Genomic DNA, 22,965 nt, shown 5'->3' with positions numbered 1-22,965 from the left:
CGAGAAGCTACGTAACATGAAACGCCCAGTTTGCTTATTCAGTGCCAGTCTTTTTGAACCAAATTCCATGTTTCAGTGAAATTTGCCTTAAGTCTTGTTTCCTCTCAGCACATTTTAATCAAGCAAAAATCCTATTTACAGTGAAGAAATCCCATTACAGCGAACTATCGCTACATTGTTTTAATGGACACATGTCTTTCACTTAAGACTTCATCCTCTGCTTTGCCCTCCAATCATGAGTACACCCTTCAAAAAAAAAAGTCTTTTCAACATAAAAATGCAGGGCAGATATTGCGACCCTAATTGGTATGGATATTCACCATTTGTTCCAGCTTACAATTTGTTATTCTCTCTGGATGCTTTAGACACAAATCAGGAGGTCAAAAAGCCTCTCACTAGCAAAATGCAATTCCTTCCAGGGCAAACAGAAATTCACTGTGCACTCGCTCCTGAAGCCCCTAGTCCAAACTCCCACTAACTTCAGAGAATTTTTTTGAATAATGGCTAAGCTGAAACTCTCCATGAACTTTGGGATTTTTTCCCAGAAGATTTTTCATTATATATCAGCCTTTACTCTTGCACACCCCGCAGTCAACCGTAAGAAACGGACAGTTTCATTCTTGTCTATTTCACAACCCAACTTTCTTGATTTAGCATAGTTATTAATGCCAAAATACACTTTGAGTGTGCTTCCGAGTACCTATGATCTCTTTTTTTCTGGGATCTACCTGTCTTCTCCTGTCAGGTTGCTGACAGCATCACCAACTAGCCTTTCACAGCCCTTCATGGCTGGTCCCATTTCTCCCAGAATGCAGAGATCGTCAAACTAGCTACCAAGATTCTTTTTGTACTTCCAGCCTAAATTCCTTCCCTGTAAGCAATCCATCAAATCCAACCCTACCACATAAGAGTTCAGCTGGGTTTCCGAGGGTAAGTTTGACACCTCCATTCCTCACATATACCTTGGATACTTTTTATCAGCACAGTTATACCTTAGGAGTCTGGAAAGTTGACTCGCTGCCACATCTGAAGGATGAGGAGATGCTGAGGGTAATCACCACATTTTCCTGAAGTCAAAAGAAGGCTCTGTGAAGCCTCCCTGTAAAGGTTCAGTAATTTTGCAGCTTACTCCTAAAGAGCTTTTTACTCCTTTTTAACCCGAGTATCAAGGCCAACAGCATGAAAGGCATCCAGTGCATCCTCTGCTTGCTCAGACTCTAAAGCAGAATATAGCAGGGCATCCATATCTGCTTTCTTGGCTTTATTGGTCAAAAAAAAATAAAGAAAACCTGGAATGGGAGCACTGTAGAATGCTGGCAGCATCGAAGAAGTTAATTAACAACATTGAACTAGACTTCAGGAGACGAGTCTTAATAACTGCTGCTAAAAATATTACAGTAGTCATTTCCAGAACAAACACAATCAGTGGCAGACAAGTGAGGAGCGCGCTACAGACCCATGAGCTGCCATGGTGGAGGTATTTTCAATGTGGAGTGGGAATAAAGGCTGCTCATTTTAAAAACACAGTACCAAAAAACCAAGCTGGCACTGGAAAGCATCTGGGATCCCACGTCTCAAGCCAGGCTAGTGGCTCTGCAGCCAGGCCAGAGCAGAGGTACGGGGAGCAGAAGGTGTTTGCACCACATACGGCGAGCCTTGAGGAATCAGCTGCGCAAATATAATCTAAAATGAGAGGGTAATGCCTTGAGCAGAAGCCTAGCAGGTTATAGTCCTGTTTGGGGTGGGAGGGGAGGAGCTGGCAGAGGCAACAGCTCAAAAATGGAACATCCTGGTGACTCTTGCTGGGCTAAACCCCCAACCCTGTGCAGACTGCCATCACTGCACACAAGACAGCAAAATCTGCTGGCCAAGGGATAAACAATGCATTCATCACTAAAAACCATGAGTGAAAAATCCAACGCTCCAAAGCTGTCTCTGGTACACAATGCAGCCCCTTTCTCTTGCAAAAGGCGGCCTTGGACATTTGCTACATTGTCAGCTCTTGCTCCTTGCCTCTGGAAAACAGCTCAGACCCAAAGGGCTGGCACACTCATAGCGGGGTTTGGTGCACTATATATGCATCAGGCTGATAAGCTGTGGTGGATGTCAGTGTGACAAGCTGGTGGTCTTGAAGTTAATGAAATGACAATTAATCACAACTCCTCAAACTCAAGGCCAATTCCTCAAGTCAAAACCATACTGCAGAAGAAAAAAGCTGCTATCCTTCATACGCCGTTAATTTCTTCCCCCCTGTGCAGTCACCCTCTATCTTCAGCAGTACATCCCATGCTTGCTGCCAGGAACAGCCACCTAAGCTTTTCAGACATGTTCTTGGCAAGGTGTTTCCCCCCTCCTGGTGTTTGACAGGATTACGAAGTGCCCAAGTCTCTGGCTTCCTTTTGTTTTGAAGCTTGAAGGCGAAGCGTAGCTTCATCATTTTGTCTCTTGCTGCCCCTTCCCCTGCTTCAACCATCCTGGCTGCCCACCATCCCAGTTCCCAAGCACTCGCCCTTGCAAGCCCACAGGAACAGGACCCCAGCCCAAAGATATTGGCTGTGACTTCATGGCATGTAGGTCTCGCAGCAGATTCACGTTTGGGTTGCAATGGTAACAACCAAAGAGGATACAGCAGTATCCCAGTTTAGCACCCAGATGGGTTAGGTCTGCTGTACTAACTTCTCAGGCTGGCTCAAACTGGGGCCTTGCATTAGGAGCAGTGACTTGAGGAAAGAATGGGCCCCTCCACCTCCATTTGGCTAGGCTATCTCCTGTTCCACTGTCCTACTGAGAGAAGTACATTTTTATTTAGGAGGAGGGAGCAACCACATATTTATTCGTACTGGAGAGGCACTGAAGATACTCCCGCTGTGCTAACCAAACAGTATTAATATTTATGAAACGCTCCACAAAGAGAGCATTTTGAAGCTGAGGAATCTCGCACTTTTTAAGGATTTTTTTGTGAGAAGGTGGAGAGAAGAGCTCAAACTCCAGCTTTCCTGACAAAAAGCAGAGATCCCTCATTTCAGAAGTGTCCAGTGGTATGACACCTTTTTATCATTTTTTTAAATCAAACACTGCTTGGCAAAGAGCGAAAATTTATAAAAGGATAAAAATGAAGAGACAGATCAGTCCTCAAGATGGGGAACAAACGCAATTCTGGATGCCAGCGTACCCAAGGTAGGTGAAATATCCTCCTGCCCTTCTGAGCTTAAGGTACCAGCTGGCCAGCAAATACAGGTTGAGATGCCAGCTTTGTTGTAAAAGATGAAGAGTCTCTGTGCTGCGTTCTTCACCTCCAAACTTAGACATGTCTGTCTATCTTAAATAGCAAAAAGGGACTGAAATATTTATAGAATAAATGGGACACGCATATATGGGCAAATATTAGAGGATAAAAGCCAGGGCCCCAGTCACGATATGCGTTTAGCAGAGGCTGCTGAAAGCAAGCACTGGTCTCTCTGAAAACCTCCGGCAACGCTGAGCAACCAGCAGCTGTCACTGTAAGCAATGAAGAGGAACAGGAGCAATAGAGCTAGCGATGCTCCTAGATGGGAGGAAAGCAACTGGAAAATAAAAACACAGGAGAAGCCGCAATTAAACACTCAGCAGCTCCCTAAAAATGGCCCTTGTCCGCCAGGAGAAGCTGCTCATCAAAAAAGGCTCAGCTGGCCTTTAAGTATGCAGCCCGAATTTGACTTCAGAGATACTACGTGTGGCTTATCGCAATGGCATCTCGAAGCGATGGCAATTCATATCCTGTGCACAAGTGGGATTTCAGATGCAGCGGCCCTTTTGAGGCGGTTCCCAGGCAATGATGTGGGGCGCTAAAGGCGAGCAGCGCAGGAAGCCACTTTCAGCCACCTATTAGCACGTGACAGCTTTGAAATGTTCAAGATCCTCTGCCCACTATCCACATTACTCAGCTGTCAAAGGAAAGGCCTCAGATTTATGATGTGAAAATTACATTTTAACGAGGTGTCATATGTGTTTAAAGTTCTTATTCATCATGATACTGCCACATCTTTTACCCAAGACACAAACGCACTTAATTAGCATATTATAAGGACAGAGGGTTCACCTTATCTGCATTGTAAAACTGCTTTAGGAAAAAAACAAACACAACAAACCACCCAACCACCCTTACTGAATAAAATGGTTGCAATCACGCGTCAAGAGAGCATCCCCCAATATTTAATAAAATGTGGATGATAAAAGTTTGACATGCACACTCTGAGGTTTTTAAAGTATCACAGATATGGATGGACGCTTCATATCACATTTGATTACTGGACTGGCAGTCCACAATATTAATATGCAATCTATGGAAGCCACTTAAGCACAATGAGGCTGTATTAGACGCTTTATATCATATCACTGTCTTCCTTACGTATTGGGCATATTTATTTATTAACTTCATACATCTATTAAACACCCCATATTGTAACGCCTGGATCTCCTGGAAATAACTGAAAACTTCTCCTCAAAAATAGGAGGTCTGTATTTCCCATGCCACTGGGAACGGCTGCCAGGACATCCAAGTCCCAGGCACGCACAGAGGGATCCTTATCCTGGTTCAAGTCCTTCCCTGGACTTCTTCACTGCGGAGCTACAGGACCGATACGGTCCCTACTCCTGGTCTAAATGCTCAACCAGCACATCCCGAGCCCCTGCGCCAGAGCTGCCAGCGCTGCTGTGGGGCACCTCAGGCATTTAAAAGACAAAACTTTCTTTTTCTGGTCTCCCCGCAGGCCAGGAACCCCTAACTGGTGCCCAGCCAGGAGCCACGACTGCCCGGTGAGGTGCAGAGATGCAAAGCCGGGAGATGCGTGTTTGTATGCAGCTTGCCGCCGGGAAGCAAGATGGGAGCACTTTACCTTTTTGGAGAGGAGGATTTGTTGATGTTTCCTTGAATTTGTTTATGCAGACTGTATCACAAGTGGGTGATGATTAAAACAGGTAACTCTGGTGAATATTAAGACTGATTAGGTTGCGGAAAATTTTTCATTCTGTTGATACAGCCTTTCGTTTCCCTCTCTGCACGTGTCTAGCAGGGCACATAAAAAAAACCCAAAACACTGGAACACTTTTCTGGGTTCAGTTTCTTGAAGAATGCAATGGAAAACTGCTAGTTTTGCAGTGCTATTCTCACTATCCCTTCAAATTAGCGAACTCAAAAGCAGCTACAAAGAATGCAAAAGCTCAGGAGCATATATGGAGAAGCATCCTCCAAAAAAACTCATTTTAAGGCTCAAAGAAAATATGCTTCAAAGGCTTTTGGTATCTTCAAGTTCACTTCTTGAAAGTAGACATTAATGACAGGTTTCCTGGGATTTGCAGGCACTGAGGAGTGTTTGCTTTCAAAACTATTTTTGGGATAAATTAAAACAACCCCAGACAAAAGGAAAAAAAAACAAAAATTGAGTGGGGAAAATCCTTAAAATGTAGCTTTTCCCATTTCTGAGAAAAATGAACAATTGGTTTTAATTCAATCAAGAGCCCTGAATTGCTTCTAGATCAGTTGAATCCAGCTTTGTGCCTCACTGAAGACTTCAGAATATTTTGTCTTCCCTGGTTCCTGCAGCTGCTGCAGAAGCTGAGCACAGAAAGTCCAGGTTTTGACACTCATTTACTCCAAGGAGTAAAAGCCCATTTTTTTTAAACAGCGGGTGAGAGAGAAGCTCTGCGACAGTGAAGATCTCCAAACCAGCGAGGATGTTCCAAACCTACATGCACAAACAGTCCTCTAATTACAACTCACAGAAAATGTTTAATCACTGTGAAGAGCAAGAGGATGTGATCCCTGCCTTTCCTGTAAGCTAAGTGACTCCCGCCTCCTTCCATTTTCCCTGCACGGTTTGGGAAAAAAATGAAAAGGTTTGATTCTAAGTGCATTGGAGCCCCCAGCACCTGTTTTTTATTTTAGATAGCCTTGAAATGTATGATACCAGAGATTTCAAATATGTTACTGGCTATTTAGGTAGTTAAATATATCACTTTTCTTGTTATGATCAATTTTTGGTTTTAAGAGCTCTTCTCCCAAAACTTCACCCGTAATTGTTTTTTAACAACCAATTTGTTCGACCCATCAATTTTACAATCGTTCTTTTATTTTCTAATTAAGCAGATATTGTTTACATATTTTGCTACTCAAACTGTAACCCTCTGGAAAATGGCTGAATTGAACATTGCCTTGCTCAAAACAGAGAAAACACTGGTGATTTTGGAGGAGAGGAGGGGAAACACCTATCCGCAATCCACTCTGCAAAAAAACCCACAACTAAATAACCCAATAAAAATATCCTGGGTCTTCACTGCTTTCCTAGCACCGGCTCCTGTTCTGCTCTTTGGTGGAGGAGCTGGGTTTAAGCCAGCCATGTATTAATTATTATATATAAAGCAATGCAGCATAAAATTTGGTGCTAATCAGAAAATGTGTTGTACTGAACTTGGAAGAGAAAGAATTACGCAGACCTGGCTCCTCTCTGCAAAAAAAAAAATAAAATTGGTGTCAATCAGGTGCTTGCACACCTACTCAATTCAAAATCAGTGCTTCTGTTTGACTCTTAAAATAACGTTCCCGCTAATCAGGCTACGCAGGTAATGGAGCAGTAAACTCCCTGTGCAAAGGTATTCTTCTTCACTTTGAAATGCCTCGGCCCATTCGAGCTGTCTCATCGAGAATTTCACTTGCTGTCAGAGCAGTCCTCTTGAAAGTCCTCTTAACCCATAAACCAGTGAGGTAATGGGATCCTTATGCATTTCTGCCAAAAAGGAAATCCCGGCAATTTTCAGAGAAGAAAAACGCATGTATAATTCAGCTTTGTGCCCATATTACAAAGCTATCAAAAATTGCACGAAAGAAACATCAGAGAAGGCTCAGCAGGCTCCCTGACACCGTATTAACCTTCTCGTGTCCACCACCCAAAAGCCAAAAACTGCTTCAGCTTTCCATCTGAGGCACTGGGAGATTTTAAATTCTCATACAAACATGAGTGAAATTAAAGGGGCTTCAAACCAGGGTGACATAAGGACAAATCAAATCCTTGCACCTCATAGATTTTCAGCCCTCTGCAAGGTTTTCACCTGCTCTCCCATCTCACCAGCTTAGACTGGGAGAAAGGGGAGAACCATTTCCTTTTTTACAGGGAAGTACAAAATTTGGGGTTTTCACCGATTATGGCTTTTTTTTTTTATTAAAGATGCTATTACTGACAGTGATCACCATGTGAAAAAAAGGCAGCAGAGAGTCTGCTGTAATACCTGGAAATACTTCACTTAAAAGGAGAGAAACTATGTGAAATAAAAGGGAAGCAATTGATTTTCACTCCTCGGGGATAACCAATAGCTCACAAATTGCTCTGCTTCACTCCACCACTCAGAAAGTACATGCTCATCATTAAGTTGGGAGAATGAGAAGTATTACTTCATTTTTTGCTCATCTGAGATGTTGCAGAGGTCAACATCATTGAAAACGGCCCTGCTCCTCTCTTAACAGTCACTTGCTTTTGTTCATCTGCCTCTTCAAGATTCCCTTCGCCTCTTCCTTACGTTTTTGTATAAAAATGAGAAATTCACTGCCATTTTACTACTTTTGTTCCACCCCTCCCCAGATTTTCATATCCACAGTTTCTTTCAGCATCTCTTGATCCAATTTTACATGGATAACAGGCTGCTCACAGGAAAAGAAAAAGAAAAGCTCAGCAACAGAAACCTCTCGACTTCTCTTTTGCAATCTGAAGCCCTGAATCCACTCATTCACCCCCGAGTTTCTTATTAATAAAACAGAATGTTTGGGGAATAGCCATGTTACAAATCAAATAGTTTACTGTCCAAATTATATTAATTCTGCCTTCCCTCTTACTTTTAAAGCGTTTCTGAAGTACGCAGTCTGCCACACGAACTACCTGATAACTATGATGATTGAGCAAACGCTGTTTGGAAAGTCTTGCGCTGTCACGTGAGTTTGACCACAATCTAGGCTAAGTCATGTTACTAATAAAGCGGTAACTGTGAACATAATACTTGCAAAGCTATGAATGAGTTGGTGAAGTTAAGCGAATATAACTCAACTAAGCAATTACCAGTATAATTTCTAACAGGAAAAAAGGCGCAAAAGCTGGGAATCCTCTTGGGGCCAGATGCTTCTCTCTTAGAGAAAGCATAGTAAGTCATGCTTTTTTAAAAAAAAAAAAAAAAAAAAAAAAAAAAAAAAAAGAGCAACTTTAAAGGAAAGAAATCAACATTTTGGAGGATTTTGTTCTTAATTCCCCTCCTGACTCTAGACACACACTTGTAGGTGTACGCTCACGTATGCAATTAGCCGTGGCTTCCCTCAACAGCCCAAACTCCCCCATGTTAATGGAATGAAGTAATTTAAACTGGCTGGCAGATTTCCCCCGTCTGTTTGCAGTGACAGCATCTTCCACGCTTTGTTTTGCCAAAATTCCTGCAGAAGGGAAGATGATCTGATGTACGGAGGAAAATTCAATTAAGAAGAAAAGAGTGCTATCTCTGTGTTGCAAACAAGAGCGTGGACCTTTGGAGACTGTTTCAGGTTAGTTACGGGTAGCACACTCCTTTCCCTATTTCATTTCAAACTATGATTAAAAAAAAAAATATACTGCACGTATTAATGTCTTAATATCCATCACAGGTCTTGTCGTGGGGCTTAATTTACAGAAACACAGGCAGATCAGTAAAACAGGATTGCGCTTCAATTTTACACCGTATTTGGAAGAAAAATAGAAAGGCTGATTCAAATTTTGGCTCGTATTAAAACTCTTACCTGCTCTGCTGTCCAGTGGGCCAAAATCCAAGGAATATTTCACAACGTGATAGTTGTTCCATACATAAAGGAGGTTGTCCCGGGGATTATAATCCACAGCAGCAATGTACTGGTAGGAGTTTGGAAAGGGCACATCCACCATGCTATCCTTGCTTTGGTCAGTGTTATATATGTAGTCTATTTTATTCCCTGTGGCTTCATTGTCGTCATCTTCGTACACAGACTTCACTACATATAAAATCCCACAGATCATGAAGGCGTTGGAAGCTGACCTCTTGTCATAGGCAGTATCCCACGTCCCTTCAATCCTTAACGTGTAAGGGTTTAACTGGCTAATGACTATTTTGCCATTATTTTGTTCTGTTGCATAGATTACCCACAGCCCGTTCTCATCCACAGCCAGGTCTATATCAGACTTCCCTCCCCAGCGGTAGGGAGAGGTGTCATGGTAATTTGCATTAGCTATGATAGCCTCCCCGCTTTTTATCCTTGTCCGCAAGTCAAACTTGACTATGTTCCTGGTTCGTTCCTTGTTGAAGAACAAAGCCCCATCGTACACCACGAACCCCGTGCCATCCACCCGGTGTGGGAGTTTGTAGGTCGTGGTTGGCCTCCCGGCAATGAAGTCGTCCTTGGAGGAGTACTCCGTCAGCGTGTCCGTCCGGTACGGTGTCCAGGGCATGTAGTAGATCTTGTCAGACGCCTGCAGAGGGTCCTTGCACCAGGCACCAGACTGGTGGTCAGATTCGAATAAGTGTTCGCTCTGGTAGACTCCTTTCAGCAGTCCAGGGCAAAGAAAAACTGTCGGAAGGGAAAAGAATTTAAAACAAAACCACAAAGTTAATGACAGTCCGGGGGTGGCTGGCCCAAACTTCTCAACCGCTTCTAGTTCTGGAGCAGAGGACACTCAAGATCAGAGGAAACCCAAGAGCAATGCCTTGTAGCTGGAGACTAGCCTTCCTGCTGGCCATATCTCTAGAACAAGATTTGCTCCACCAAACTGATTTTTCCTGCTTTTCCTATCAACTATGGCTCATTTTCTTATTGCTTTTCAAATCTATTTTTACAGGTGTACTTACTTGGACCACTTGCCTTTGTAAACTCTGAAATGAATATGTGCCCCCAAAGGATTTCTGGGTTTGTATTTCCAGATTATATTCTACAGTGAATCTGTACCTACTAGGTGAAGGGGTAAACTCCCGGGGAATTGATCCACATATTTATTTGAACAGCCCACAGAAGAGCAGCCTAGAAATGGAAATAAGAGAAAGAAATTCCCATCCTTACAGCCCAAGCGATATTAAATATTTAAAGGGTACCAACAGTAAAGCAGAGACGAATCCCTTAGCAACTCAGAAGAGCGTTTAAAGCAAAGGGAGCAGGGGGGAACACCCGTCTACAGATCTGTAGTATAACTAGAAATGAGGCTTTCAAAGCTGCTACAGGACACACGAAACATGCAGTCCACACAATTAAAAACGAATGACGTATGGATGCTGAAAGGAAAAGACAAGGAAGGAAGGAAGGAAGGAAGAAAGGAAAGAAGGAAGGAAAAGAATAAAGTTCACTGGAGAGGAACCCAAGGTCTAGATTTTAATCAGTTAAAAAATGTCCTGTTAAATATAGTAGTAATTCAAACTTAAAAACATATACCTTCTATTGTTACATGAGAGGAGCATAGAGGAGCGATTTGACTAACCGGTGTGCTTTGCTGCTCAGACTTCAGGGGGGCTGACAGAGGCCAGGGCATGCCCAGCGCCTGGGAGGAAGCTCGGCCGGTGGCTGGCTGACCTTGGCATCATGGCAATGCCAATGCCAAGAGGCCAGCCAGCTGGATGGGGAGACAAAAGGAGGGATGCTGAGGAGCAAAACTGGCTCATTTGGCCCTCATCATCCCTGGTAGCATCCTCCTGACCTGGAGGCACCGCACACACTTCGGGGGGAGAATGTTTGTTCGTTATTTGTAATGCTGATCTCCGTGAGCGTGAGTAGTAGAATAACCATGATGATGGGATGGGCAGCAGGGAGGCATGAAGAGGTATCCCATCACACGCTGCTGGTAGTGCGGGGCTGGCAGATGGGATCCCACGTTCGCGCTCCCTGCTTTGAGTGTAACCAATTATTTTCAGAAATGCAGAAATTGGTAATATCCTCTGGAGAGCGAGACGGGAGGAAAATCAGATTTAGTAACTGGTGTAAAAGTATATTGCTCTATTGGAGTCTAAGTAACCACCCAGAGTTGCTGATAAAGGGGTGCCGTTTCCAAGAGGCTTTTATGGCAATTAGATATACTTATGCACATACACATGTATGCACACTTTGCAAATTCTTTGGGCAGGAGAAAGTATCTAAACCTTTGAATAGAAATTTAATGAAAAAAAAGTGGCACTGGTAAAAACTTTTCAGCAAAAATGAGTTAGCTGGTGAAGTTGAGCAGCAGAGATACTAAATAAACTTTAACAAAAAAGTAGTGAGAATTAATGACAAAGTATTTCAACTAAAACGTTAAACTGTTAAATAACTTAGCCTATACATAAGTAATAAATATATATAATTTGAAAGGTATTTAATTACCTTTTTGTTCCACTTCTATTGTAGAGAGAGAGGTAAAGAGAGAAAGGAGAAAAGAGAATAGATTAATGGTACTGTATTGGCCAGGTAGTTTTCTTTACCTCTTTCATATGAAAAGGAAGCTTTATTAATTTACTTTAGTATGTGAACATTTTATATATATATATATATAAAAAAAACCCTTTCCTCTGATATAATACGCAGACAAGCTGAAAAAATACAGATAAATTTTAACTTTACAAAAATCTTTAAGAAGGAAAAAAAACCCCAACACTTGGGACATACCAAGCCCCCTGAACTATTTGAGATACGTCGTCAGCAGCAGCCTTGGACTCGTTTCATAGAGCAAAATGAAACACCCATACAGTGAAATATGACTGATACAGATTTATGTATAGAATAAAAACTCCAGGAAGAAACTTTATAGAATATACATCTTCATATATTTCGCCAAAATCCTGTAAAACAGAGATCCCTGCTTTAAGCAGAAGAATATTCCCTTTTGACATGAATAGAGAACTTAAGAGAGTCAAATGAAGCACATCGGTGGATGTTCGCAGAGTCCTGTCCTATGTCTCAGAGAAATAAGTTTTAGTAGGACTTGGAAAAAAAACATTTAAAATATTATAATACTTACGATTTATAAGATCCCAAAGACTTACAGTGTTAACAAGTTAAAAATATCTAAGCACTATTTAAATACCCAACCCCAGAACTTGCTGGGTATTTTAATGTGAATTATTCACCATGCATAATAACGCTGCTGAAGAGGCTGCGTCCCTTCAGACGAAGTCCCTTGCAGTCAGAATAAATAAATGCAATACACTTATTAATTGCTAAATGCTCAGTACCAAATTCTATAGCTAACAACCTCCTGCGAAGGGCTTTGGGGGCCCTCATCCAAACACCCCCTGCGGTGGTGGCACAGACCCCTTCTTCTTTCAGCATGGTGGGGCCCCAAACAGCTCCTGCACCCCCAGTCCTGGGCTTTGCTCGTTCTGCGGGGCCTCTTCCCCGGAGCTGTAGGAGAAGACAGGCCCCATAAAACATCACTGAGGGAGAAGTGAGAACTTGCCAGCAAAACAGTTGGGTTTTGACAGCTGAGAGATCTCTGTTCAGAGAAGCGAGACAGGAATGCAAAGGTATGCACGCGCGCTTTGTTTTTGCTTGCCCAGAGTTCACTCTGGCCCCTTCCAGACCGAGACATTTGCCAAATGACTGTCCTCCGGTGCTGGGACTGCAAACCCCTGTTCATTCAAAAGTCTCATTCATTTGGATGGGAGCTGCAGGCTCAATGGAAGAACAATTTCAGGGTAAGACTGCAAATGCATTGGCTAGACATGTGGATCTGCACTTTGCCGTGTGGGGAGGTGTACATCCAGAGCCAACTGCTCCCAAAATAAATGTTTCCAAACTTAAACAGCTTTTTTTTTTTTTACCTGGGCTTTGATTCAGGCTCCTTTCTACCTCATAACAGGTTAAGGTTAAAGGGAAATGTTTTCACCATGTGGCTGTCAGGGCTCTGGGGAGCAGAGACGATGCATTTCAGTGCAAGCACCTGATTTTGCACAGGAAAGAGCCAGCAAGGGTAAAAGGCACCAGACCCAGCAACTGGAGAAACCCGCACAGCAATTGCTCTCCCTGTCCCAGACTGTGACTGGCCACAGCTAAGTAAGGTACTCAGGAAAACATTAAATGTCCCTGACAAAAGCAAGAAAGCAACATGACAGATCCCCAAATGTATGGCTTCACACGGATTCTTCTGGCTGATGGTATACTGTACCTCTGGCAGCGTAGAAGGTAGTAATTTACGATTTCAAACAAGCCAAAGCTTTTGTAATGCACTCGAACAACAGCGTATGCGTTGTAAAGCAGGAAGAGAGATGCTTGTGCAAAAGAGAAGATATTCCTGACCAGCCGAGCTGAGTGACCTGAACCACTGATTACCCTTATCCTGAATAGCTCGTTTGTGTTATTAGCGGCCAGTGCCACATCCAGCTCTCTTGTAATTCCAGACACGGTGTGTGTTTTGGTGACCTCATGCATGGTGCTTTCCATTGTATGTATCCCAAATACCTATTTTTCTCCTGCTAATTTAAGACTTAATGCTTTTGAATTTCAATAACTACTCAGCTTATATTGGGATGTCATATTATTCGAACCAGTTGCATGGGAAGCTTGAAGGATTTAGCTCATTAAGCAACATTAAAAGGAAGGGTCTAATTAGGGTCTGATTATCCTTTCAATTATGCAACATATCACTGCAAAACTGTCTTCATAAAGTATTGGAAGAATTTTTAAAATTCTGTCCAATAACAGGCCATTTTACATCTCTACAATGCCTGTGCTAGTCCACAGAATTTAAATACTACTTAGAGCACAGGAGGCACCTTACCTTCCTACAGGGATCATGGAATTGTTTAGGTTGGAAAAGACCTTTAAGATCATCAAGTCCAACTGTTAACCTAGTACTGCCAAGTTACCACTAAACCACGTCAGTCCCTCAGTACCACATCTACACATCATTTAAATCCCTCCAGGGATGGTGACTCAACCAATTCCCTGGGCAGCCTGTTCCAATGATCGACAACCCTTTCGGTGAAGAAATTTTTCCCAATATCCAATCTAAACCTCCCCTGGTGCAACTTAAGGCCATTTCCTCTTGTCCTATCGCCTGTTACTTGGGAGAAGAGACCAACACCCACATCACTACAGCCTCCTTTCAGGCAGTTGTAGAGAGCGATAAGGTCTCCCCTCAGCCTCCTCTTCTCCAGGCTAAACAACCCCAGCTCCCTCAGCCGCTCCTCATAAGATCTGTGCTCTAGACCCTTCATCAGCTTCGTTGCCCTTCTTTGGACACACTCCAATCTACAGAAGAAGCATGCATACACAGTTACTTCTCTTACAGTGAGCTCTTCTGCTCCTGCTATTGCTGCATTGGAGCAGAACAAGGGTATTCTATCTTGGTTTCCTATGCCAGTTGCAGGCCAGTGCCATTGGCTTCAACAGTGCCGCAGGCCCAAAGGAAAATCAAGAACCACTTGCCAGGTCTGAGGGGAGTTACAAACAAGACTTTCCGTGTACCCTGATTTTCTCCTCTTTCTTTGGACGGCAGAAAAACTGAGGCTGATGTGCGATCATCGGCCGCTATAGCCTGCCCCCACTGCGCCTGGAGCCAAGCGATCAGGCAGATTCCTACCACCCATTCAGAGAAATAGCACAAACAAATTAATTAAATGCTTTTAGTACTGCTGAGTTGAGGCTCTGAAAATACACTCTTAATTCCTGGCACAATTAACACTTGAACAACATTAACTGCTCATTTTCTTACCACCACATTGAGTTGCACTCAACTATTTGAGGCACAAGCATGCAGTGGCAAAGTCCTGTAGAAAGCTCTCTCCCTGGCACTGCTTCAAACCCTCAACAGGAGCACAAAACTCCTGGAAAAAAATTATCTGAGTAGGGGGGATGTTAAAAGGCAATTGTGAAAGTAAGTAAAAAGTTGCGCCCTGTACTTTGCCAGCTGTTTGTTTTTTTTTTCTCCAGGACAGATGTTTAATAGAAGAATAAGTGACATCTACTCCCTGTTGCTATCCTTCATATGTCAAACTGATTTAATATACAGAGACTCAGCATTAAACATACAGTTAATGACGAAATAGAAAGACTAAGAAAACAGGTTTTTGAGGCTGACCTCAGTAGCACAAGATGCAATGTGTCAGCAATGCTGAGGGTGCTTCATGCCAGACATGGCTAACCGCTGCATCTTGCCTCCACCAACCAGCTCGATCAGAGGCGTGGGGAGGTTGAGCTGAAAAGCGGTTGTGGCTCAAGGGAACCAGCTAGGGAGAAACATCTCCAGAAGACACAGCACTGGCCTTGTACCCTGCCCCAACACAAGATCCATAGTGCAAGAAGGTGACCACCACACAGCTGACTCACCATTTGGCCCCGAGTCCTGTTGCACTGGACTAGAGCATTGAGCTCCCTCTAACAATAAAACAACGTCTGGAAGGTGCCTTGTGCCAGGGCTCCTCATATGAGGACAGGCTGGGATCTACAACCTTTACTTTCTCTAATCCCTAGACCCCAAGCTCCTTGGCCAGCCTTGTGCCAACAGCAAAGCACCCACAACTCTCTCAACCTTTGACTTGAGGGCTTCCCTATATCACCCGCAGAGAGCTTCCCCAATTTACACATTTCTCCCCAATACACACACAATCTGTGGGTTTTAGGTTGAACAGGAACATGTTTGGGAAGCTGCAACCCTAGCAAGGCACCCCAAAGCGCACACATGTAGAGGCTGCTACAGAGATGAAGGTGCTCTTCTTTTTTGAAGACACAGCTGGCTGCTGAAGTCTCAGTGTTCCTCTACTAAAAGAAGGTTAAAGTAAACACGAAAGGTGTTCAAAATTCAGGGCGTCAAAGCACATGTCAGTAACAGACTTTTTTAGCTATCACAATAGAAGACAGTAGTCTAGGCAACTACAGGCGAGAGCAGCATCATATGCAGGGCACGTCCAGCGCGGTGGATCACTGACGACAGGAACCCGCAGTCAGTGCTAGAGAAACCGTGTCCTCTAGAGTGTAGGCAAAAATGCTGTTGAGTAGGATGTATTTCCAATCATGCTAATAGTAATAAGGCACATGAGGTCCTGAGCAGTTTCAATAACCAACATTTAAAATTAAGAAACTGGTTGAGGTCCCTGAGGGAAATGCAGCAGTTGAAAGATCAGAGGCAACATGAGAGTAGGGGACAGATACTGCAGGAGGGTCATCAGCTTCTTGCTTGTTCCTCTGGTTCCCCATCCCAGCACCCAGCCAGCCAGGCTGAAGAGGACCACACCTGTATGTGTTTCAAACCCATGGTGCTCTACTGTCGGGAAGCACAGCTGGTGCACAGACAGATCCCGATAGGGAAGCACAGTTGAGGGAAGCTGAACTCTGCAGCAGCAAATCTTAAAGAAATATATTTAAATCCAGGGAGTGAAAATATGAAAATACTCTTCTTTTATTAATTTGTACTTAAAAACACCCAAACCCCCTGCATGTGGTTTCCCAGAAGAACAGTTAGAGAGCTAGCTTGGCATTTGTATGACACGAGCTGTTCTGGCAACCTAAAGTTCAAGATGCTACAGAGGTACCCTTCTCCTCTCCTGACACATAGTTAAAATGACAAGAGACCACGTAGCCAAGCTCAGCGTTCACTCTGTGCAGCACAGACACAAACCAAAGCACGTGCTACCATTTCTCTCATCCACCCACTCCCTCTAGGAAAGCCTGGGGTCCCACTGGTGCACAGGTGGGCGGTCACTAGACCCCGAACACCCTAATAATGGAAACCCAGTCACCATCCACTGCAGCAAGCTGTAGCCAGCAGGCAGTCAGATGACATTTTTCCTCTAGGCAAAGGAAAACCAACAGCAATAACGTGGTCTTTGGTCTCAGTACCTTAATTGCAACTGTCCTTGCTACAGAAGACACGGTGACCAGCCTCTGTCCCCACCCTCCACATCAAGTTGCCCCCAAGCCAGAATTTAACTCCAGTCCCGTTAGCCCCAGTGAAGCACTCATTTTACGAGCTTTTAATGTGAAAAGTTTTAACATGCAACAGGGGAAGCCCTCTTGAGTCTTAGCTCAGGAACAAGCACAGAGATTGGAAGAATTAGGTTTTTTGAGACTACTTTGCAAATACATACTGCTGCTATCTTCCCATTTTTGCCACCTAATCTCACTTTACTACGATTTTTAATTATTTCCCCCCCGATATGACAGGTTCTTCAGAAATAAGTTCCCTTCCTTTCCAGAGCAAGAACAATGCCAGCTTCCTTTGGCAAAGTACAATAAATAAATACACAACAGACCGGACTTGGCGCCCTGCTACTGCTTTACCTGGGGGATCTTCACTTGTGCCCATGGCATGCGCATACGTGCATTTAAACAGGGAAAAGACCCCATTAACATTGCTTGGCTTTACAGTCTGAGAGCAACCTGACACCTCCAGCCAGAGGAATGAAGAAACTATTCCTATCAATTATATTGACATGAATTAACTTTCTTGCAGCTGCCAATTTCTGCTACGGAAGAACCACATGCCAACTTTGAGCCTCTCCATAGCAGTTCGTCACCAGACCAAAACTATTCTGCAAGCTTAGTTTTAAAGCTTCTTTAGGTTTAAATGATTATAATGGTGGGACCCACTTAGTCTGTAACGTTATTTATATTTCCAAGAAAATTTAAGGTTTCAGTAAACAGAGTACTTCCTCCTTCTTGACTGTACATACCTCTGTGTGCACATTATACTCCCTCCTGTAAGGCTGGGAAAAAAAAAATATCTTGATTTATTGCGCAGGAGAAACGCTTGCCTTTTACAGCAAATGAAGTGCTAATCCTTTATTTAATAAAAGGGAAGAAAAATTTCACTTGCTCCGTTTCCAAATTACATTTTTCATATAATACCCAGGCATCAGTGAACGAAGGTGCTCTACAAGTACCTTGCGTTACAATGGCTTCATGTAACACATTCCCAAAATTATTGCCTCCTAATTAATTTTGCTGTGAAGTACAGAGATTGGAAATGTCAATAATCCATAAACGCTTTCACGAACCACAACCTAAATTAGATCCTTAAATAAGGTATCTATAGATCTGCAGAAATCAAAGCTGTCGGTTTTGGTAAGTGGATTTCCCCCCGCCCCCCCTTAGATTTCCATTCATCTGATAAATTTGTGAAACCTTTCAAACCATTAATTTGGGCTTCCTTAAAACATCAGTGCTTTCAGCCTGCTTTTTTAATACATAATAACTAAATTTAATAGATGTTCACTAAAATAATACTAAGGATTATTAATGTTAAAACACCCATCAGTGTAACTTACAGTCATCAGGACCCAGGAAACCACTAATACACATTAACTCTTGTCCACTAGAGGTTTCTGTGAGATGAAAAAAGTTCCAGTTTCCTACAAAATTACCTTGTGTAGCATAGATCAAAATTCAGGCTATTTTGGGAGGAAGCCATCTTTTTGTTAGACATTCATATAATGAGTGACAGGCATCAGAGGCCCCAACCCTCACATGGACTTTCCCCCAAGCCCAAGAAATAACAAATGCTTTTCCATGGCACTGTCCCCTTGAGTCCCATTTTCTAGGGGTTTAAATATTATTACCTCATTTCCTAATTTTAGGTACCAAAGCACAAAAAAACTATGCCTTTAAATATTTTGTTAAGGGAAAAAAAAAAAAAATAAAACAGCCCTGCAGAAAGCCAATGAAAGTTTGGGATTCTGAGTTTTGGGGTTAAATCCCTGCTGCGTGCCCGACCCTGCAAGGGCTGATGCTCGTTGTGCAGAGCAGAGATTAGCGAGACGGTTCTCAACAATTTTGCAAACATTCAGATTTCCCAAAATTCTGTGAATAATTTCTATTCTTTCTTTGCTTCTTTCCTCTTGTTATTATTCCAGGCGGCAGTCACAGTGACTGGCTTCTCTGAAGAAGCAGACACCTCATCAGCTTCAGCAGATACTGAACGCGATTGTGCTGCACTTCCAAATGTATTATTCCAAGAGGTAAATATTTTTTGCTCAAGTAAAGATAATTCACTTAAGTTATAATGACTCCTGAAATCTACTGCTCTGTAAAAAAAAGAAGCAGCAAGTATTGTTATATTCACAGTTCATCTTCAGAAGAAATATCTGATTTTTTAATGCGTATAAATCTCTTCTGTAGATGAGATTTTATGTTTAGAGCACCATTCCAGAGATGAAACAATCTGAAAAAAACAATTTATCCCTGAATTTGGGAGACAAAAGAGGTTGCTTATTCTAGTCAAAGTGTTTGTCAGAACACTGGCCACTGCTCACCACCCTCACAAGCCGAAAAATGAGCTGGGCAGATTTTCTGCTGTGACCGTACGGCCAGTAGCACACCCCCCCGTTGCCCAGTTTATACCAAAAAAAGCAGTAACTTCTTAACTCACTACAGCACCGTCAACTTGTTGTGCACCAGAATTTTCCTTTTAAATTCATCAATTAAAAAGAAGCAGCAAGATGAGTTAGCACGAGAGGGGAAAAAAAAGGACCATACAAGTACTGTGTGAAATTCAATTACGGCTACAAGTCATTCAGCCAGACTTTCCTTGGCAGTTGGCCTCTTACTGTTTCCAGCACAACAACAGATGAGTGAGCTGCCATTAAATTACAGCAGAATCAGCCACCTGGACATCATTCTCCCATAATAAAAAAATAAAAAGGAAAAAAAGAAAAAAGAAAGAAAAAAGTGAAAGTGCAGATCCAGAAAGGGAGGTAAGCTCTGCAGGGCTGACCCTCTGCAGTGTTTTTTCTGTAGCTGGCTCCTGCTGCTGCTGAAGAGCCACCAGCACGCACCAGCCTTTTGCAACACAGCCCCGCGGCAAGGACGAGCGAGATGTGGAGATCCGGTCCCTCCAATGGAGGCGTGAATTAAACCTCATCCAGGCTGTGAGCTCCTTTATGAAAGGGGAAGAGAGACATTACTGTGCATTACTTCCAGCTCCGGGTCTAAAAAGAAAAGGAAACAAAAAAAAAAAAAAAAAAAAGAGACAGACAGCCGAGCATTCTCCAAGAGATTTTCATTTAATGGTGCTCCTCTGGAAAAGGTCTGGGCGCAAAATGAGTATCGAGGTGCTGCTCCCCTCCATCAAGAAAGGCTTCTGTGTACGTAGAGGTGAACCAAGAGGCGCTGGCAGCAGGGTTTGATCCTCTAAGGTTGTTGAGTGTGGCTTTCCAGGGCACGAACCTATGTTACACCTAATTCCTAGTGCTGCCAGTTCAGCCCAGGAGCACTCAGCGACAGGGTATGGAGAGACAGACCGACAGAAGGGTTAAAAACCCCACAACAAAACAGCTGTCTGGGAAACAAGCTTGCCTGGTAAAATCTAACCCCAGAGACCTCTTGTAAGCGAGTTTGAGTCTAGGCTTTACTCCCCTTGGTCATTCAGCCCACGTGTAACCAGGTCAGGTAAATGGACTTGGATAACCATCCCACTTCCTCCTCCTGGGATGTCAAATGCATGGAAAGATCACTTGGCAACTAGGCAAATGTAGCTAAATTAAGGATAATTATTATTTGCGTACCTCTTTATATCTTCCTTGCCAGATAAATTGTAAACCCTCTTTGCCTGACTTTAAAAGGAACAAAAGCCTGAAGTTCATTAACGATTTGTCCTCATCCAGGCATGAGATAAATTCAGGATGTCAAGAGCCTGACAGAACCATCAAGGCAAACATTAGGTGTCTTGCCTTAAGGAATAAGTGGGAAAGGAAAAATATCTTAGGTGGGGGAACGCTGAATTAAAGCTCTGTGTCTTCTGGTCCAATTTCTCTCCAAAGAGGAATAAACTGTTTGTCATCCTGCCAGCAACGAGACTAGCTAAAAATAATGGATTCCACAGGCCCAAATGAGGGTAATCATGATTGCCAAGGCATGTCTGTGCTGTGAGAAGTGAGTGAAATCTGATGCTCTTCAGAGAAAACATTTTTTGAAAAGCTCTTTGCTCCGCAATAAGCCTTGGCAGTTATCTCATGTCTTGGAGTATCTACCATATTTCTTGTTTGATTGCAAGGCATATTGCTGACACTGGCTGATATGGCTGAGTTTCCTTTAATAACGCTTTGGTAGGTAAAACACCGCTTCTTTTTAGCTATTGAGAAAACAGTAAGGAAGGATTTTGCATCAATTACCTCCCTCAACGGTACTTATTCTTAAGTGTCTCCAACTGGATGCTGGAGTAAAATGCCCATCAAAATCAGAAAAGGATTTCCACAAAGCCAAACAACAAACTGACACAGTTGTTTTCTCCTCTCTGAATTGGGGGAACACCTACAAAGAAGCTGGAGAGGTGGGATTTTACTGCAACCACTCTGGAGAGCAAGTAAAGAGCAGGGGAAGGAGTCATTAGACTTCTTCAGGAACTGGTCCTTTGGAACAAGATTTTACAATCTGGTGTAAATTTTAACAACATCTGCTCTTTAGGAAAAAAAAAAAACCAAGAAGGGGAAAAAAAAGAATCAAGGCATGACTTCTAGCATTTTTAGGTTTAAGTAATTAACGCAAGTGTGTTGTATGTGTGTGCGCGCACATATGCGCGCTTATATGCAGAGGAGTGACTTCCAACATTATAAGATTTAAATAATTAACCCAAGTGTGTGTCACATGCATATACACTCACACGTATAATGCAAAGGCACTGGCACAGCTTACGCTTTGAGGCGCATTTCCAAAACACTCTAAAGAAACGATTCTGCAGCAGTCTGACACTCACATCCCATCTAAAGCAGAAAACTGCTTAGGAGTCTTCTCTTTTGCTCCGGCTCTCAGTACTCAAAGTCAACAAGCTGAGAGGCAGATGTTTCAGAGGAGATCATGCCCTGCCGAATTGTGAAAGGCTCCCATACCTTTTCCCCAGCCCGTGCTCCAGATGTGCTGGGGAGAGATTGCGTGCCGCCTGCGCAGTGCAAGACAGACAGGCACAGCTGCCTCCTCGCCGGGTACGGACCAGAAGGTAACATTAAATGTGCCGGTTCTGCTGACCGTTTGGGTGTCCTCAAACCCCAGCTGAGCAAACCTCTCTCTGCTGTGCACAAGCATCTTCCTCACCTTTGTTTCGCTCGTCTCCCTGCCACACCATTCATCACCACCTACCAAACGGTGCAGAAAACGCTCACGTATTTGCAGAGCTGCCCAAGGAGCAGAAATGAAGGTGGGGGTCCCCGCCGTGCTCTCCGCAAGGCTGTGGCAAGCCAGCCTGCCACACAAGCAGCCCTTGGCAGCTTGGCACTGGGGTGTTTTTACTTAACCAAGCACGCAGGTGAGCGCATTAAGGGAGAGCAGCTTGCAACAAATGCATGCTCTGAGCCCAAGTGTGAACAGAGAGCACTTTGTGGATTTCAGGATTTGGCTCCCCACTGTTTGAATCCGGGGCTAAGAAGGATGATATTGTATTTTATACTTTTTTTTTTCTTTTTTTTTTTTTAATGAATAAGTACTGATATAAAGCAGGGACCTAGCTGGAATGAACTGTCAACTTAAAGGAATACGTCTGAGACCTTTAACTTGCACTGGTATATTCAGTGAAGTAAAAATATTATTCTGCTTGGGAGAACCACAAATTACAGCAATAAAATATATGCGGTGAATACGTAAAAATTTGGTACTATTTGCAATGACCTGAATATCAGGCACTGCTAAGACCTATCATTTTCACCATTAATGAAAAAGAGACTATTTTATTTCTAATTTAAAGCATAAGAATTTATGAAGGTTCAGAGAAGTCTTTTGTGTGCTTTTGCAACAGCTTAACTTCTAATATATTATATATGCGAAAATTAGGATCCTTGAGCTCTTGCACAATATTTACTGGTGCACATTATTGGAGCGGTCAGTGTGTGGTGCCCTCTCTCTATTTCATAGCCAATGCAGCATTTTCCCCATGGCATCAATAGATTTAAAAAAAAAAAAAAAAAATAATTCTTGCTAGAGTGAAAAAAAATGATGTGACAATGAAACACACTCATTTCGCTATGAGGTAATTCAATAAATCTGTCTACTTTGCTAAGGCTTAGTTTTTA

General features: G+C 43.0%; 1 protein-coding gene across 23 annotated transcripts in view; it reads right to left on the bottom strand.

The window, feature by feature from the left end:
* ADGRL3 (adhesion G protein-coupled receptor L3) overlaps positions 1-22,965 on the bottom strand; it is a 524,984-nt gene that overhangs the window by 171,424 nt on the left and 330,595 nt on the right. For 19 of the 23 annotated variants that reach the window (XM_063335276.1, XM_063335273.1, XM_063335277.1 and 16 more), the window contains 2 exons: positions 11,360-11,374; positions 8,786-9,586 (listed from right to left, as the gene is read on the bottom strand). In XM_063335276.1, coding sequence (XP_063191346.1) covers positions 8,786-9,586; positions 11,360-11,374 — 816 coding nt within the window. The remainder of the gene's footprint in view (positions 1-8,785; positions 9,587-11,359; positions 11,375-22,965) is intronic. The other 4 variants (XM_063335274.1, XM_063335257.1, XM_063335272.1 and 1 more) reach the window with 1 other exon arrangement.

Source organism: Chroicocephalus ridibundus, chromosome 5 (assembly GCF_963924245.1).
Source record: "Chroicocephalus ridibundus chromosome 5, bChrRid1.1, whole genome shotgun sequence".
Classification (NCBI taxonomy): Eukaryota; Metazoa; Chordata; class Aves; order Charadriiformes; family Laridae; genus Chroicocephalus; species Chroicocephalus ridibundus.
This window is presented reverse-complemented; position numbering and strand designations above follow the sequence as displayed.